This window comes from Uranotaenia lowii, chromosome 3 (genome assembly GCF_029784155.1).
Source record: "Uranotaenia lowii strain MFRU-FL chromosome 3, ASM2978415v1, whole genome shotgun sequence".
In the NCBI taxonomy this organism is placed as follows: domain Eukaryota; kingdom Metazoa; phylum Arthropoda; class Insecta; order Diptera; family Culicidae; genus Uranotaenia; species Uranotaenia lowii.
The window spans coordinates 21,583,626-21,599,794 of NC_073693.1; the positions used below are offsets into that span (position 1 = coordinate 21,583,626).

At 35.9% G+C, this 16,169-nt stretch overlaps 2 protein-coding genes across 5 annotated transcripts; one reads left to right on the forward strand and one right to left on the reverse strand.

The window, feature by feature from the left end:
• Nucleotides 1–283: 283 nt before the first annotated feature.
• Nucleotides 284–3,034, forward strand: LOC129757788 (RINT1-like protein). The gene is made up of 4 exons (XM_055755092.1): nucleotides 284–1,359; nucleotides 1,425–1,762; nucleotides 1,960–2,646; nucleotides 2,708–3,034. The coding sequence occupies exons 1-4, from the start codon at nucleotides 406–408 to the stop codon at nucleotides 2,889–2,891; spliced, it is 2,163 nt and encodes a 720-aa protein (XP_055611067.1). The 5' UTR covers nucleotides 284–405; the 3' UTR covers nucleotides 2,892–3,034.
• A 41-nt stretch (nucleotides 3,035–3,075) lies between these two features.
• On the reverse strand, nucleotides 3,076–16,169 carry LOC129757789 (probable cytochrome P450 308a1). 4 transcript variants are annotated; one of them, XM_055755093.1, is made up of 7 exons: nucleotides 15,978–16,169; nucleotides 15,652–15,896; nucleotides 9,314–9,786; nucleotides 8,909–9,248; nucleotides 8,645–8,835; nucleotides 3,783–4,011; nucleotides 3,076–3,717 (listed from the first exon to the last, which is right to left on the reverse strand). In XM_055755093.1, exons 3-7 carry the CDS (start codon nucleotides 9,493–9,495, stop codon nucleotides 3,154–3,156), a joined length of 1,506 nt encoding a protein of 501 aa, XP_055611068.1. In that variant the 5' UTR covers nucleotides 9,496–9,786; nucleotides 15,652–15,896; nucleotides 15,978–16,169; the 3' UTR covers nucleotides 3,076–3,153. The 4 variants fall into 4 exon arrangements, with proteins under 4 accessions (XP_055611068.1, XP_055611072.1, XP_055611069.1 ...); XM_055755097.1 differs by having other exon boundaries at nucleotides 9,314–9,822; XM_055755094.1 differs by lacking the exon at nucleotides 15,978–16,169 and having other exon boundaries at nucleotides 15,652–15,953.

Sequence of the window (16,169 nt, forward strand, 5' to 3'; positions counted from 1 at the left end):
GTTCTGAATTTGAGTGACTTAAAAAAATGAAATTAAAAAAAATGAAGAATAAAAACCATAAAATTTTAAAATGCATATGTCAGAAAATTATTAAAGAATCCGGATTCTGGATTTTTATTCGAAATTCTGAAACTGAATCAAAAATCTGATGTAGGTTTTAAAAAAATTACATCGACACGCTTCCAATTTTCAAATTAGTACCGACATTTTAGCTCCAGATGTCGCGTCAAATTATGCTGCGAGGTGTCTCGACTAGAAACATATTTTTTTATGCTCGCGAGCAAGTGATGATGTGTTTACATTTCTCGTCGCAAACCAATTTGTCCGATCCAGATTGAATTCGATTGTTAAAACAGTGAAATTCCGTAAAAAAAAACCAGGCAACTGTAGAAAACAAGCCCCAAAATGACCGTGGAGGATCGCTTGATTGCCCGCTTCAATCGGGAGCTGGGCACGGATTTCGGGGCACTGGAGAAAAGTGCCTCACTACTACAAAGCTACCGGAGTGATCTGGAGCGGTTGGCGAGCCGGATGGATTTGTCCGATGGGGACAATTGTGCCCCGGAGCTCAAGACTGCCGTTCAGGCCTGTTCCTGGAAGCACACGGAACTCGAGGAGGCTGCGGAAAATTTGGAAGCTTTCGAGGAGAAGCTGATGGAGCGAATCGAAAAGCACCAGGAGGTCATGGCACGGATCGATGGCCATCTGAAAAAACTGCACAAGTTGCACAACATGAAAGAGTACTTTTTGATCCTGCAGGATATACAGAACATCGGGCAGGAGCTGACGGGGTCCATAAATGGGAAAGATGACAATAAAACGATTAGTCTATACGTGGCACTGAGCGGAAATTTATCCAACAGTATTCTGGACCGGTTGACCGGTGTCGAGGCACCCCACCTGATAATGTTCGCCCGGAATACAGCTTTCTATTGGCACGATATATTGAAGGAGAAATTCTCCAAGGAATTTGAAGCAATACTCAAAACCATCAAATGGCCCAATCTTAATCAATCGTTGGAAGTTTTCAACCCTTCCAAAGAAAATTTGAGTAAATTAGCAACTTTAGCCGAGTATCTGTTCGTTGTGAAAGTTCCAGGGGATCAGAACCTGTTGAGTGTTAAGATTACTCCATCGATTATCTGTCCCCGCCTTACTTCGCCGATTGAGCTGCTGCTGAAGCCCTTCCGATTAAGATTTCAGTTCCACTTTGCCGGTGGCAAACAAACCAATCGGTTGGATAAACCCGAATGGTACTTTACACAGATTTTGTCCTGGGCTAGAGAGAATCACATTTTCGTAGGTCAAAACTTCCAATCCGCAGCACTTAAGGCAGGAGTCCAAAATCACAACGTTAGGGTAAGCTCACTGTAACACATTCTTTAAATTTTACTCTAATCAACAAAGTTTTTTGCTCATTCCAGCTGGAATTCATCCGGGGTCTCGTGCAGCTGGTGATCGAGAAGCTGGTGGACGACATCGACGGCATCTGCCAGGAGGAGGCACTGTTTGCGCACCTCATCGACGAGGTGCTAGCCTTCGAGCAGGAGCTCAAAACGAACCTCGGCTATCCGGGTAGTTTTCCTAGTGCGGTGACGGTGCTGATTCAACCCAAGTATCTAGTCAAGTGGATGGCCATCGAGGAACGGTTCACCACCGATAAGATGGATGCGATGCTCAAAAGTGAAGATCCGTGGCGCTTCCTGGATCCAGCTAATCTGGACGACATGAAGATACCGAAGTGTGCGGATCAGTTCATACGGTAGGTAGAAGTTTAAGATATTAATATTAAAGATTAAGAGTCAAGATGTTTATAGACAGACTCAACTTAAAAATCTCAGTTTGCTCTCAATACAACTCTCAACTGGTAGAAGTCTCAATTCGCTTTAGCTGGTTTTCATAAGCGGAAGTATCAATCCATCGTAACTGAAATTATATAGGTTATTTTTTTATCCCAAGGCTCTTGGACGCCATCAAAGAACGATACTGCGCCCTCCCACAACCCGGCCAGCAGCTGCAGTTTCTGGACCTGCAACTGGAACTGATCGACAACTTCCGACGGCGACTGGTCCAACTGCACAGCAGCCCTGGTTCCGACAACGTGAGCTCCACGAAAATCCTGAACGCTATCAACTACATCAATTCGGTGCTCCGCGAGTGGGGTGAGAACGTTCACTATCTGCACCTGCATGCGGCCCTCTACGGCCCCAATGCCGACGAGATTAGTTCCGTGTTTGATAAGACCGTCGATGAACTGGACCATTGGCAACGGGCGCTGGTCAAGGATCTGTCGCAGCGGTCGGTCGAGGACATCAAAAGCAAATCGCGGCCTTACCGGCACGACATCTGGCCCTCGATGAACCAGCTGGATACCAAGGAAACCCTGATGCTGTCGGCCACCGCTTCGGAGATGTTCCAAACGCTGGTCAACCATTTGCACAGCCTAGAGGCGGAACTTTCGTCGAATGTATTTTCGATCGTAATCCGACTGATGGCGGTCCAGCTAGACGAATGGTTAATCGATGGTATGATTATGAACACAAAGTTTTCGACCGGTGGAGCGGCACAATTTCACTTCGACATGACCCGTAATTTGTTCGCTCTGTTCGGGCAGTATGCCCGGAAACCTAACCTTTTGTTTAAGAGGTGAGTGTTTTAGTTTTTCTTGAACAAACTTAGTCATTTAAAAAATTCCCTTTTTTTACAGGGTTAATGATGCCTGTATTTTGTTGACGCTGCCTTTGGGTTCCGCTATGCTTTTACACGAGACGTTAAAAAGGGAATCGGAAGAAGCCGTTGTCGGTATACTGAAGGAACAGAATCTGACAATTTTGAACCAAGCTGCCACTCTTGAAGTGCTAGAGAGGCGAAACGATATCGTAAAGTCATAGTTTTTATTGTTCTAAAGCCCTTTGACCGCGCTTAGATGATTCGGGGTTTCAATTTTATGTTATTTCTAATTGTTAGTTATTTATGAAATATTGTGATGCCTCTGGTATAGGTAGAATAAATCCGAAGAATTAAATTGCGCTTCTAACTGTTGGACAACGTTCTTTCATTTTTCAAACGAACCCGTTTTATGAAAAGCGAAATCTTTATTAACTTTTTTCATAAGTAAAAAGGTACTTACCCGAGGCTCAATAGCCTGGCCGATTATTTTCGCTCGACGAATCGAATCCAGACACCCTTCTTGGGCACCCGCAGGAAAGATGTTCTCGAGAACTCCAGTGGTAGTTCCTGTTTGGGTGCCAGCTCAACACGATACCGATTGAGCAGCGTGGCCATCCCAATCTTGCTCTGGGTAAGACCGAACTTCATGCCCGGGCAAATTCGGGGCCCCTCGCCGAACCCGAGGTAAGCGTATCGGTGCCGGCTGTCCTTGTTCTCCTCCAAAAATCGATCCGGATCAAACCGATACGGATCTGGGAAGATCTCCGGATCACAATGGATGGCACTGGTTGGAATGATAACCGTCATTCCCTTCTTGACGATGGCTCTCTTTTGATCGTTAGCGTATTGGGGTGGCAGCTCGTAGTCCTTGGTACAAACACGGGACACCGTGAACGTTACCGGATGCAAGCGAAGCGTTTCGTACATTCCTCGCTCCATGTAGTTCAGCTTTTGAACCACCTCATCGGTCAGTTCACCATTGGTGTCCTTCATAACGGTATCCAGCTCCTGTAGGACCTTGTCCTGGATGTGTTTGTTACTGGCAAGCTGATAAAAAGAACAAAAGATGGAATTATTTTTGTTCCTCAATAAAACAAATCATCCCCCCATACCTCATACAAAAAGTGACACATGGTAATGCTGGACGTTTCGAAGCCCTCCGAGGCGAACAGGATCGACATCCCGGCGATGTCATCCATCTCCACCTTGCCGCCGTTGCGCCTCAGATTGTCGTAGATGGCCTGGAACAGGTCGCTGCGTTTCACCGTCCCATTTTCGCGCTGCCTCAACACTTCGCTGATAACCCCGCGGAACCACCGATCCACATGCTTCGGGACGAAGCTGTTGAAGAAAAATCAATTTATTGACTCACTTGAAATTTAAACAATTCATTCACGCAGTCCTCTCGAAACGTCAGAATAAGATACTTAGGCTTTTAACTCGCCATTTAATTTAAAGCTGTTCTCTCAACTTGCTTGGAATTTTTAACATTAGCTTCAGGGTGTCCTCTAAACTAACCTGAAATTCTTATCAATACGTTCAGATTGTCCTCTCAAATCGCCTTTCAATTCCAAGCTGTCCATTCAACTCGCTTGGAGTTCTTATCCATAAGTTCAGCTTGTCCTCTTAATTGTCCTTTCAATTTCATACTGTTTTCACAACTCACCTTTAGATTTCAACTAGTCCTCTCAATTAGCATTTTAATTCTAAACTGTTCTCTTAACTCGCTTGAAGTTCTTTCTTATACATATGTGCAGGCTGTCCTCTCAAATCACCGTTGAAGTTCAAGCTTTCCTCTCAACTCGCTTGGAACCATCGTCAATAAAATAAGGCTTTCCTCTCAATTCGCTTGAAATTCTTATCACAAGTTCAGGCTGTCCTCTCAATTCTCTCTAAATTCTTCTTAATAATGAGTTCTCTCAACTTGCCTCTCAATTTCAAGCAGTCCTCTCAAATGACTTGGAATACTTGTCAATAAATTCAGGCCGTCCTCTCAACTCTTTTTTCCAATTTTAAGCTGCTTGGAATTCTTAAAAAAATAATCAGGCTGTTCATTCAACATGCCTTTCAATTTCAAGCTGTCTTGAAAAGACAGCTTGAAATTAAAAGGCACTTGAAACTCACTTGAAATTCGAACAAAACGCACAATACACACTGTCTTTCAAATCCGATTTCAAGCTGATGCGTCATTGTTCTGAAGCTGTCCTCTAAACTAACTCATTTTTTTATGATTCATTTTCATCTCAAGTTCTACTTTAAATCTGCTCATTCCAATTATATACCCAACATGTTTAGGCTTGCCTTTCAATTTGCCTCGATTTATGTTAGATCAAAGCAATCATATTCGAATTTCCTTTATGTTTGATCACAGCAATCGTGCATTGGTGCATTATAAAGACTATTAGAGCACCTGTATCCGTGGTCTATTCTGGGGTCTAATTCATACAAGAATTTGACCAACGAAATTAGATCCAAACCAGTAAAAAAACCGACGACCCCACTCGTGTTCCATTAACTGTTGAACGGTTTAGAACTGCGTCAAACTGTATCCAAATCTCATCAGTTTCGAACCACTTCTTAACCGGTTCTAAGAATAAATTGAATTGGAGCTGATTTAATGGAGCACGGATGCGGTTGCTTTGGTCAGAAATCGGATGTTTGGACCACGGATACAGGTGCTCTCAATCGTCTATAGTTAGTCTAAGTCTGGTTCTCAATAAAGTAACAAGTAATAGTTTACATAGTCATATAAACTGAGTATTCATTGCTGAAGTGTCCAGACATAACAAATTGGCGAACCAATGTCTACCGCTCGTCAAATCAGACGCAGAGGACATCATCAGCTACAGAGGGAAGGTCAATCGTACCTGTGAAAATTTTTACTTCAAGAACGTCAAGATTGTCCGATTCATTATTTTCGGTCTCAAATCGCATTGCTACGCCGACATCCGAAGCATGTAACTTGCCCGAATCGAGAACGAAACCGCAGAGGCTCCCGTTAATCTCCAAACCTTGATTGACGAATATCAACGGTAGACAATGAAGACACCAAAACGTTGGGAATCGTTAATTCCACGGAGTCGCGAGTGATTAAGCGGTTCGAGGAACGATTGACCACCGATCGGAAGCGCAGAAGTGAAGGAAAAAGAATTCCGTACAACACCAAAAATCACAACCGCGTAGTTGAGGCCTCCAATCGAAACCCGAACGCCTCCATTCGGGATATGGCTAAGAAGCGGCAGTTTTGTCCAGAAGGCCAAAATTAAGACTGGGCTTCGAACGTTCAAGGTACAAAAGGACCCTAATCGCAATGAGAAGCAGAACAAGTCCGAAAAAACCCGTGCCAGGAAGTTGTACCTCAACATGCTGACGAATGCTGCATCATGGACGACGAAACATATGTGAAGGCCGACGTCAAACAGATCCCCGACAACCTGTTTTTATCGGCCAAGGATAAGTTCAGCGTTCCGGAGCATGTCCGCACTCAGAAGATGTCCAAATTTGCGACAATTTAGCGGACTGTCCTCTTTCTCAACAAAACATATCTTGAAGGATTTCAGTAGTTTGAGAGTAGCTAAAGCGTTGTGTGCGGAAGCAAGGTCAGGCCAGAACAATAGAACAATAGTAGGTCGGAACAAGGCGTATTTCGATGCATTCCTTACGATAATTTTCACCATTGATGGTACCTGTTGTGAAACATGGCGAACTTCTTTCCCCGCAAGAGCAGATAGCTTGGCAACAATTTTTGTAATATGTAGCAGAGCAACTACCTTTACAGAAAACCTCAACTGCTAACACTAAATCATAAGTAAAAATATACATAGCCAAAAGTGAATTATGATTTGGAATGATAACGTTTAAGAGGCAGTTATTTCCAGTTTTACGAAGAGTCCCGAAAAAAAACAATGAAACAAGCATTTTTGAGTCGCATTAATCACAAGGTAACCTGTGTCCAGACCTCTTTAACTTTTGCAGTCATAAAAAATAGCCAAGGTCAACGTACATGCAAATTTAATCTCGCTTCGCGAATTCAAATTTGCATAACCACACCGAAAAAAAAATCATGGTAACCGTTACCATATCCGAGGGTAAATTTAAAAATAAAAACAGATGGTTTTTTTTCGAGTACGTTTTTGTTTATCTTGAACAACACATTAGTTAAAATTACCATGTGAACGTGTTATGATGCGTTATGACAGAATGACGGTCAATTTTACTATGCCATGGTATTTAAGACAAAACTATGGTAATTTATCCATGCATTCAATGAAATCATTTAAATTTTTAAAATGCTGGTTTATTTATTCATCACTTTTATTTTTTCTTCACAAATAATATTTTTGTCATTAACACTTCAGGAACTAAATGGCAAAACCTAACTTGATGAAGGTTCCTTCGACATTTTGTTTCCGGTGTTCCGCGGTTGTCCCAAGATTTTATTTTGGTCTTCTCGAATCATCATCGCCCCGTGCCCTAGAAATATAAAAAAAAGTTAAATATTGTGCAGAAATACTAATGAATTTTACTTACTCTTGAAAATTTTATAAACTGTTGAAATTAGCGGCCGTTGATGACTCTGCTTGCATTCCAGATTGTAATGGCCTTCTGCGGATAAATAAAACATGATATCTTTTGTGACATATCCCACACCAAAACACTTTACCTTTAAGATCGCGGCACATAGCACAAAATCAATATTGTTTCCAATGTTTCAACAATAAATTAAAATCCAAAGCCATTTCAATGGCAAGGAGACAACAAAGTGCAAGATGACACATCTAATTGAAAGTATTTTGGCTATTGACAACCATGGTAAAATGTACCACAGTATTTTCACGATAACCAAATTTTTATATTCGAATGCACAAAACGTTCCGCATGGTAAAATTAAACCTCTTTTTATGTAGGTTTACCACATTTTCTTTTGACCCGCATGGTAGCATTAACCAAAAGATCGTCAAAATAACCAAAACTTCATATTTATCAACAAATTTTGCGCATGGTATAATTAAACCTCTTTTTTCATTAAGGTTTACCATCTTTTTTCTGCCCCGCAAGGTAAAATTAACCAGAAAGTCGTCAAAATAACTGAAACTTTATTTATATCGACAATATTAACGTATGGTAAAATTAAACATTTTTATTCATTTTGGAATACCATGATTTTTCTTTCAGTGCACCATTAAGAATTTGTGCTGTTGACGTTGTTCTTGTCTCCCTGCACTTGATTATGCCGAAAATAAAATTCATTCCATAAATTTCAGGATGGCTTATCAGTAGGGGTTCTAACACTTAGCTGTCGCTAGAAGATTGGACATGTTGACGTCCAACGGATCGGGATATCCGGGTAAATTGATTGTAGAAGTTTTGTTTTTCTTAGTTTATGAAAGGCCTTTTACTTTTATTTCACTAGATTAGTAGGCCGTGTGTTTGGCGGCAACTCAACTGTTAGAAATCTTTGAACAAAGGAATGGATTTTTGTTATAATTTGAGCTATTTTTACGTTTAGTCCATATGCGCTCATCTAAAATCCCGAGTCGGTGAGTGGTGATAGAGAAACAACAGAGAGATCAATAGTGGTCAAAGAACACATGCGAGATATGGAGTAACGATAGAAAATCCAGCGGTCGACCGATGGAGCTCGATATTTGCGCATACTGGAGCCTATTTCGCCACGTTCACCGTGATATAATTGGCTAACGTTTAGTACATTTTTTTAAATTCGATATGATAGTTCAATATCAAAATATCTGAGTTGGATACAAATTGGGTTTCCTCTCCTAATCCTGGGTACCCATCTGTGAGTGAGCCACTATGAACTAATTTCACGCTCTGCAATCAAAAGATAGATATGCAACTTTTTGCAACAACAACCTACTATCTCCTGTTATCTTGCCGGCTTCAGCATAGTTATCGTTCGAGACGAGAAAACCTACCAATATTTAAGTTAGATGGTGGTAGGTTAGGTACTTACGATAGCTTCAGCCAGGAGGCGACCTGCGGCGCAAACAGCGCCAGAAACGTCCGAATCCAGGTGACGGTCGAGTTGGCATCGAACAGCTGGTTGGTCATCTGCCGGAACTTCGGTTCCGGACTGGTAAACGACTCGGCATCGATCCCGAAGGCACAGCTCGACACCACGTCCAGGGTGTACTTGGCACAGATCTAAGGGTGAGGTGAGAGTGAGAATTGTATCAATTTTCACTCAATGATAAGACGGTTTTTAATTAGGGTTTACCTCTTGCGCTTCGAAGTCAGGTGAATGCGGGCGCGTTTTCGAGACGTAGTTGAAGAAGTTTTCTGCTACGCTTTTCATGATTGGAAAGGTGGCCCGCACCTTGGAGGCCACAAAGATGGGCACAATTTGTGCCCGCAGTTCCTTCCAGCGGTCCTCGACCTGGGTGAAGGGATTCCGTGCCATGAGCGGATCATTCTTGGCATCCACCCGAAAACTGTTGGCGTTGAAGTGCTGAAAGCTGCTCACCAGGACGTCTTTCACCAGCTCCAGATCCCGAACCAGGACGGCCGGTTTGTTGAACAGTTCATACACGCCCACCCATGAGGCCGTCGGATAGGATCTGGAAAAAATGGACAGTTTTTCATTAATAGCTACTTCAAGATGAATCAACAAAAGTATACACACCGGTAGATATCCTCGAAAATTTCTCCGTAATGTTTTTTGCTTATAATGGCCTCAAGAAAATTTCCAAAAATTGGCAGTGGTTGTGGCCCATCGATGTTTGCAGTCCGCCGCCAGTAGCTGCAGGACCATTTGAAGAATAGACAGATGGCTAGGACTCCTAGCGCGATGTACGCCTGAATCATGATGATGCCCTTCAGCTAGCGCTAACCGTGTCCGTTCTGGACAAACCCTCCGGACGGACTGTTGTGACTGGCAGATGGTGCAGCCGTCTCAGGTAATGTGCTGGTCCGTCTTGCTTGCTGATGGTTGTGTTCTTTATTTGTTTTTGTCTCAAATAAGAAATTGCAAGCGGCACAGCGAGCGAGGGCGATAAGACAGACGGACGACTATTTTTGGGTCTGCAGCACACACACCACCAGCATTTGCTCATCTTCTTCTGTCCGGCTGGAACCATGCATGGTGGTGGAGTAGAGCTGGAATAGGAATATGAACTAAGAGCGCACAACAGCCTTTTGCCGGCCGCCGGCGTGTTTGATAAAAGTTTGAACAACTTGAATTGTTTACTCTCTCGCTCGCTGCTTCCTCACTTATCAGGGCGCGATTATATCAATCATGTGGACAACAAATTCAATCATAAAGCGGGGACAATTGGTCGGGATCGAATCAAATTGCCCTAAACTCAATAAAAAAATGTCTTACAGTACAAGGATATCACCGAAAACGGTTTCGTTTTCATTACCGAATTTTGAAATAATTTTACCGAAAGTTCGGTAATTTTACCGAACAACTATTTTTTTTACCGAAAATTCGGTAATTTCTACTGAAGAAATTTTGCAAATTCGGTACTGAACCTAACTTAAGAACCTGATACCAGAGTGCAGTTTAGAAGTATTCCGACCAAGTATCCCTCCTACAGATTGGGACAATCAGTGATTGGAACCGAAAATTTTGATTAGGTTCGCAGTAACCTATATTTTATCTTTATTGCCTCAAATTGCTTCGAAAAAAAATCCAATGACTAGACAGAACATTGTGATAGTGTTTTAAATTGTTTGCTTTATTGTTCATTCAATTTAACTACCTACCCAACAAAGTATTCGTACCTCGAAAGTTTTTTGCGTGGGAAACACTTACTAGGTACGACATAAATGGTGCATAGGAAATTTGAGTTGACTGTAGTAGGAAATGCGCAATTTTTGTTCACAATTAGAATTCTGTATCGTTTACAGAATTAGACAGATTTATGAAAACAGTCGCTATGATCTTAGTTTTGTCCCGTTCTTTTACGTGGAAAAGGAATTTTCGATGAAACATTAATAAGTTACACAAACGCAACCATTTTGCAAAATATAGCTTGTGGGGAATCGTGGGCCACATTTTGTAGGGTATCTTGGACCACCTATATTTTTATGTTTTTATACACATTCGGAACTTAAAATAAGTTTTTTTATCTGTAAAGTTTTCTTATGCTAAATGACGAGTTATGAAACATATTTTGTCCATTCTATATAAGGAATTTGCCAAAACGTTCGCGAGCCAGGTTTTCGAAACTTTTCGGTCATACACAATTCTCTTAATAATTTCATCATCTGAAATTACTTGAAAATAACAAAATAAAATATGAAATTACAGTTTTGGGTCAGCTCTTTGCATGTTATTTGGTCAAATTGGATTTGGTGGCCCACGGTTCCCCACCATTTTTCAAAAACAAAAAAAATATTGCTTTTTTTTATTTTGTCATTTTTGTCATTTTTTTTCATTTTTGTCATGTTTGTCATTTTTGTGATTTTTGTCATTTTTGTCATTTTTGCCACTTTTGTCATTTTTGTAAATTTTTTTCATTTTTGTCGTTTTGGTCATTTTTGTCATTTTTGCCATTTTTGTAAATTTTGACATTTTTGTCATTTTGTTCATTTTGTAATTTTTGAAAAAAATTTAATTTTTGTATTTTTTGTAATTTTTGTCATTTTTGTAATTATTGTAATTTTTATCATTTTAGTCATTTTGTCATTCCTATCATTCCTTTCATTTTTGACATTGTGGTCATTTTTGTCATTTTTGTAATTTTTGTCATTTCTGGCATTTTTGTCATGTTTGTCATTTTTGTCATTTTTATCATTTTTATCATTTTTATTCTTGTTTTCATATTTTTCTTTTTTTTTTTTATTTTTGTCATTTTTGACCTTTTTATCATTTTTGCCATTTTAGTCAATTTTGTCATTTTCATCATTTTTGTTATTTTGGTCATTTTTGTCATTTTGTCATTTTTGTCTATTTAGTTTTTTTTTGTCATTTTTGTCATTTTTGTCTTTTTTTCCATTTTTATCATTTTGTCATTTTTGTCATTTTGTCATTTTTGTCATTTTTGTCATTTTTGTCATTTTTGTCATTTTTGTAATTTTTATAATTTTTGCCATTTTTGTATTTTTTGTCATTTGTGTCATTTTTGTCCTTTTGTCATTTTTGTCATTTTAGTCATTTTAGTCATTTTTTTTTTTGTCATTTTTGCCATTTTTGTCATTTTAGTCATTTTTGTCATTTTTGTCATTTTTGTCATTTTTATCATTTTTGTCATTTTTGTCATCTTTGTCATTTTTGTCATTTTTGTCATTTTTGTCATTTTTGTCATTTTTGTCATTTTTGTCATTTTTGTCATTTTTGTCATTTTTGTCATTTTTGTCTTTTTTGTCATTTTTGTCATTTTTGCCATTTTTGTCATTTTTGTCATTTTTGTCATTTCTGTCATTTTTGTTATTTTTGACATTTTTGTCATTTTTGTCATTTTTGTCATTTTTGTCATTTTTGTCATTTTGTCTGAATCATGATTGTCGTTTTTGTCTTTTTTGTCATTTTTGTCATTTTTGTCATTTTTATCTTTCTTGAAATTTTTGTCATTTTTGTTATTTTTGTCATTTTGATCATTTTTGTAATTTTTGTCATTTTTGTCATTTTTAACTTTTTTATCATTTTTGTCATTTTTGTCATTTTTGGCATTTTTGTCATTTATGTCATTTTTGTTATTTTTGTAATTTTTGTAATTTTTGTAATTTTTGTAATTTTTGTAATTTTTGTCATTTTTGTCATTTTTGTAATTTTTGTCATTTTTGTCATTTTTGTCATTTTTATAATTTTTATCATTTTTGTCAGTTTTGTCATTTTTGTCATTTTTGTCATTTTTGTCATTTTTGTCATTTTTGTCATTATTGGCATTTTTGTCATTTTTGTCATTTTTGTCATTTTTGTATTGTTTGTCATTTTTGTCATTTTTGTCATTTTTGTCATTTTTGTCATTTTGTCTGAATCATGATTGTCGTTTTTGTCTTTTTTGTCATTTTTGTCATTTATGTCATTTTTGTTATTTTTGTCATTTTTGTCATTTTTGTCATTTTTGTCATTTTTGTCATTTTTGTCATTTTTGTAATTTTTGTCATTTTTGTCAGTTTTGTCATTTTTGTCATTTTTGTCATTTTTGTCATGTTTATAATTTTTTAAATTTTTGCGGTTTTTGTGATTTTTGTGACAAGTGACAAAAATAAACTTTTGTAATTTTTGTATTTGTCATTTAAGTCATTTTGATCATTTTGATCATTTTGGTTATTTTTGTAATTTTTGTTATTTTTGTAATTTTTGTAATTTTTGTAATTTTTGTCATTTTTGTGATTTTTGTCATTTTAGTGATTTTTGTCATTTTTGTGATTTTGTCATTTTTGTAAATTTTGTCATTTTTGTCATTTTTGTCATTTTTGTCACTTTTGTCATTTTTGTCATTTTTGTCATTTTTGTCATTTTTTTTTCATTTTTGTCCTTTTTTAAATTTTTGTCATTTTTGTCATTTTAGTCGTTTTTGTCATTTCTGTCATTTTTGTTATTTTCGTCATTTTTATCATTTTGGTTATTTTTGTCATTATTGTAATTTTTGTAATTTTTGTCATTTTTGTAATTTTTGTCATTATTGTCATTATTGTCATTATTGTCATTATTGTCATTATTGTCATTATTGTCATTTTTGTCATTTTTATAATTTTTGTAATTTTAGTCTTTTCGTCATTTTTTTGTCATTTTTTGTTATTTTTGTCATTTTTATCGATTTTGTCATTTTTGCCATTTTTGTCATTTTTAACTTTTTGTCATTTTTGTCATTTTTGTAATTTTTGTCATTTTTATCGTTTTTGTCATTTTTGTCATTTTTGTCATTTTTGCCATTTTCGTCATTTTTGTCATTTTTGTCATTTTTGTCATTTTTGTCATTTTTGTCGTTTTTGTCGTTTTTGTCATTTTTGTCATTTTTGTCATTTTTGTCATTTTTGTCATTTTTGTCATTTTTGTCATTTTTGTCATTTTTGTCATTTTTGTCATTTTTGTCATTTTTGTCATTTTTGTCATTTTTGTCATTTTTGTCATTTTTGTCATTTTTGTCATTTTTGTCATTTTTGTCATTTTTGTCATTTTTGTCATTTTTGTCATTTTTGTCATTTTTGTCATTTTTGTCATTTTTGTCATTTTTGTCATTTTTGTCATTTTTGTCATTTTTGTCATTTTTATCATTTTTGTCATTTTTATCATTTTTGTTATTTTTGTCATTTTTGTCATTTTTGTCATTTTTGTCATTTTTGTCATTTTTGTCATTCTTGAAATTTTTGTCATTTTTGTTTTTTTTTTTGTCATTTTGATCATTTTTGTAATTTTTGTAATTTTTGTCATTTTTAACTTTTTTTATCATTTTTGTCATTTTTGTAATTTTTGTCATTTTTGTCATTTTTGTCATTTTTGTCATTTTTGTCATGTTTATAATTTTTTAAATTTTTGCGGTTTTTGTCATTTTTGTGACATGTGACAAAAATAAACTTTTGTAATTTTTTTATTTGTCATTTAAGTCATTTTGATCATTTTGATCATTTTGGTTATTTTTGTAATTTTTGTCATTTTTGTCATTTTTGTGATTTTTGTCATTTTTGTCATTTTTGTGATTTTTGTCATTTTAGTGATTTTGTCATTTTTGTAAATTTTGTCATTTTTGTCATTTTTGTCATTTTTGTCATTTTTGTAATTTTTGTCATTTTTGTCAGTTTTGTCAATTTTGTCATTTTTGTTATTTTTGTCATTTTTGTCATTTTTGTGATTTTTGTTATTTTTGTCAGTTTTGTAAATTTTGTCATTTTTGTTATTTTTGTCATTTTTGTCATTTTTGTCATTTTTGTCATTTTTGTCATTTTTGTCATTTTTGTCATTTTTGTCATTTTTGTCATTTTTGTCATTTTTGTCATTTTTGTCATTTTTGTCATTTTTGTCATTTTTGTCATTTTTTGTCATTTTTGTCATTTTTGTCATTTTTGTCATTTTTGTCATTTTTGTCATTTTTGTCATTTTTGTCATTTTTGTCATTTTTGTCATTTTTGTCATTTTTGTCATTTTTGTCATTTTTGTAATTTTTGTCATTTTTGTCATTTTTTGTCATTTTTGTCATTTTTGTTATTTTTGTCATTTTTGTCATTTTTGTCATTTTTGTTATTTTCGTCATTTTTGTCATTTTTGTCATTTTTGTCATTTTTGTCATTTACGTCATTTACGTCATTTTTGTCATTTTTGTCATTTTTGTCATTTTTGTGTTTTTTGTCATTTTTGTCATTTCTGTCATTTTTGTCATTTTTGTCATTTTTGTCATTCTGTTCATTTTTGTTATTATTTTTTTAACATTGCATTTTTTTTGTCATTTTCATGTTTTTGATGTATTTAGCACTTTTCTTGTTTTGTTTATAATTTTAGTTTTTTTTTGTCATATTTGCTATTTTTGACATTCTTTATATTTTTTTTAGTTTTTCAATCATTTTTAAACTTTTTTTTAAATAAATGAAATTTTCATTGTTTTTTCATTTTTGAGTACTTTTTAATTTTTTTTTCAAATTTTTGTTTATGTTGTAAGAACGTTAAAACATATTTATGGTGCTTGTCTATATTGTATTGGTCCTGTTATAGGGAAAACTATAAGGTAATACTTTTTCTAAAAACCGTTCGATTTTGGCACTTGTTCAAAACTCGGATTTTGCCAAAATCGAAAGTTGCCAAAAACGAAAGGAGTCTGTATTATGAATTTAGTCTTTTGGTTTTCTATATTTTTTTCGGTTCAATTATTGTTTACATTGTCTTTGTTCAATAAACTTTTTGTAAATTTTATCAATTTTTAAACTCTCTCGCTGTGAATTCAAGATACATTTGAATGTACAGATCGAATATTTATTTCTCTTTAGCCTAACGGAAACTATAGACTATCAAACAATTGCAGGAAAACTTCCAAGCGAAAAGTTACATAACAATTATAATGAGAAAAAAAAGTAACTTACCATGCTAGATGATAACAAGTAGATCACTTAATAAACATCTTGCAACCCACAACGATTAGATAACACGCAATCTTCGCATTTGTTGCTTATCAAATTTTTCATCGCACTTCAGCGACATTGTTGTGATACTTATGAAAATAAAGTGAGAATTTTGTTGGTGCTGCGTCCTAGCACCGGAACTGTTAACGACGACGACGACGTCGATCTATCAATAACTGGCTTGTACCGAGTCGGGAAAAAGTTTCCTGTTGGAAGAAAAAAATCAACAAAAGGGTCAAATCAGCTGAGTTTAAAACAAGTGCGTAGCTGAACAGGCAGATAGTTACCTAACTGTTATGAGTACGTTTCCGTTATGTATTTGTAGTTCAAGGTCGTTTCCTGTTTTGGGAGAAAAAAAGGAGAGAATACTGATTCAGTATAGGAAAATACGTAACGACATTTATCGCAATTGCAGTCTATCTATATCAACCGATATTCCCCTATGCATCAAGCCAGACGCCGCACTGCAAATTGCAATA

Bases quoted from the DNA above. Each gene is read 5' to 3' on its own strand.
- LOC129757788 (XM_055755092.1), top strand. From the start codon at position 406: ATGACCGTGGAGGATCGCTTGATTGCCCGCTTCAATCGGGAGCTGGGC. The intron at 1,360-1,424 runs GTAAGCTCACTG...TGCTCATTCCAG, and splicing joins TCCAAAATCACAACGTTAGG to CTGGAATTCATCCGGGGTCT. The intron at 2,647-2,707 runs GTGAGTGTTTTA...CTTTTTTTACAG, and splicing joins CCTAACCTTTTGTTTAAGAG to GGTTAATGATGCCTGTATTT.
- LOC129757789 (XM_055755093.1), bottom strand. From the start codon at position 9,495: ATGATTCAGGCGTACATCGCGCTAGGAGTCCTAGCCATCTGTCTATTC. The intron at 9,249-9,313 runs GTGTGTATACTT...CATTTTTTCCAG, and splicing joins ATTTTCGAGGATATCTACCG to ATCCTATCCGACGGCCTCAT. The intron at 3,718-3,782 runs GTATGGGGGGAT...TCTTTTTATCAG, and splicing joins TGTGTCACTTTTTGTATGAG to CTTGCCAGTAACAAACACAT.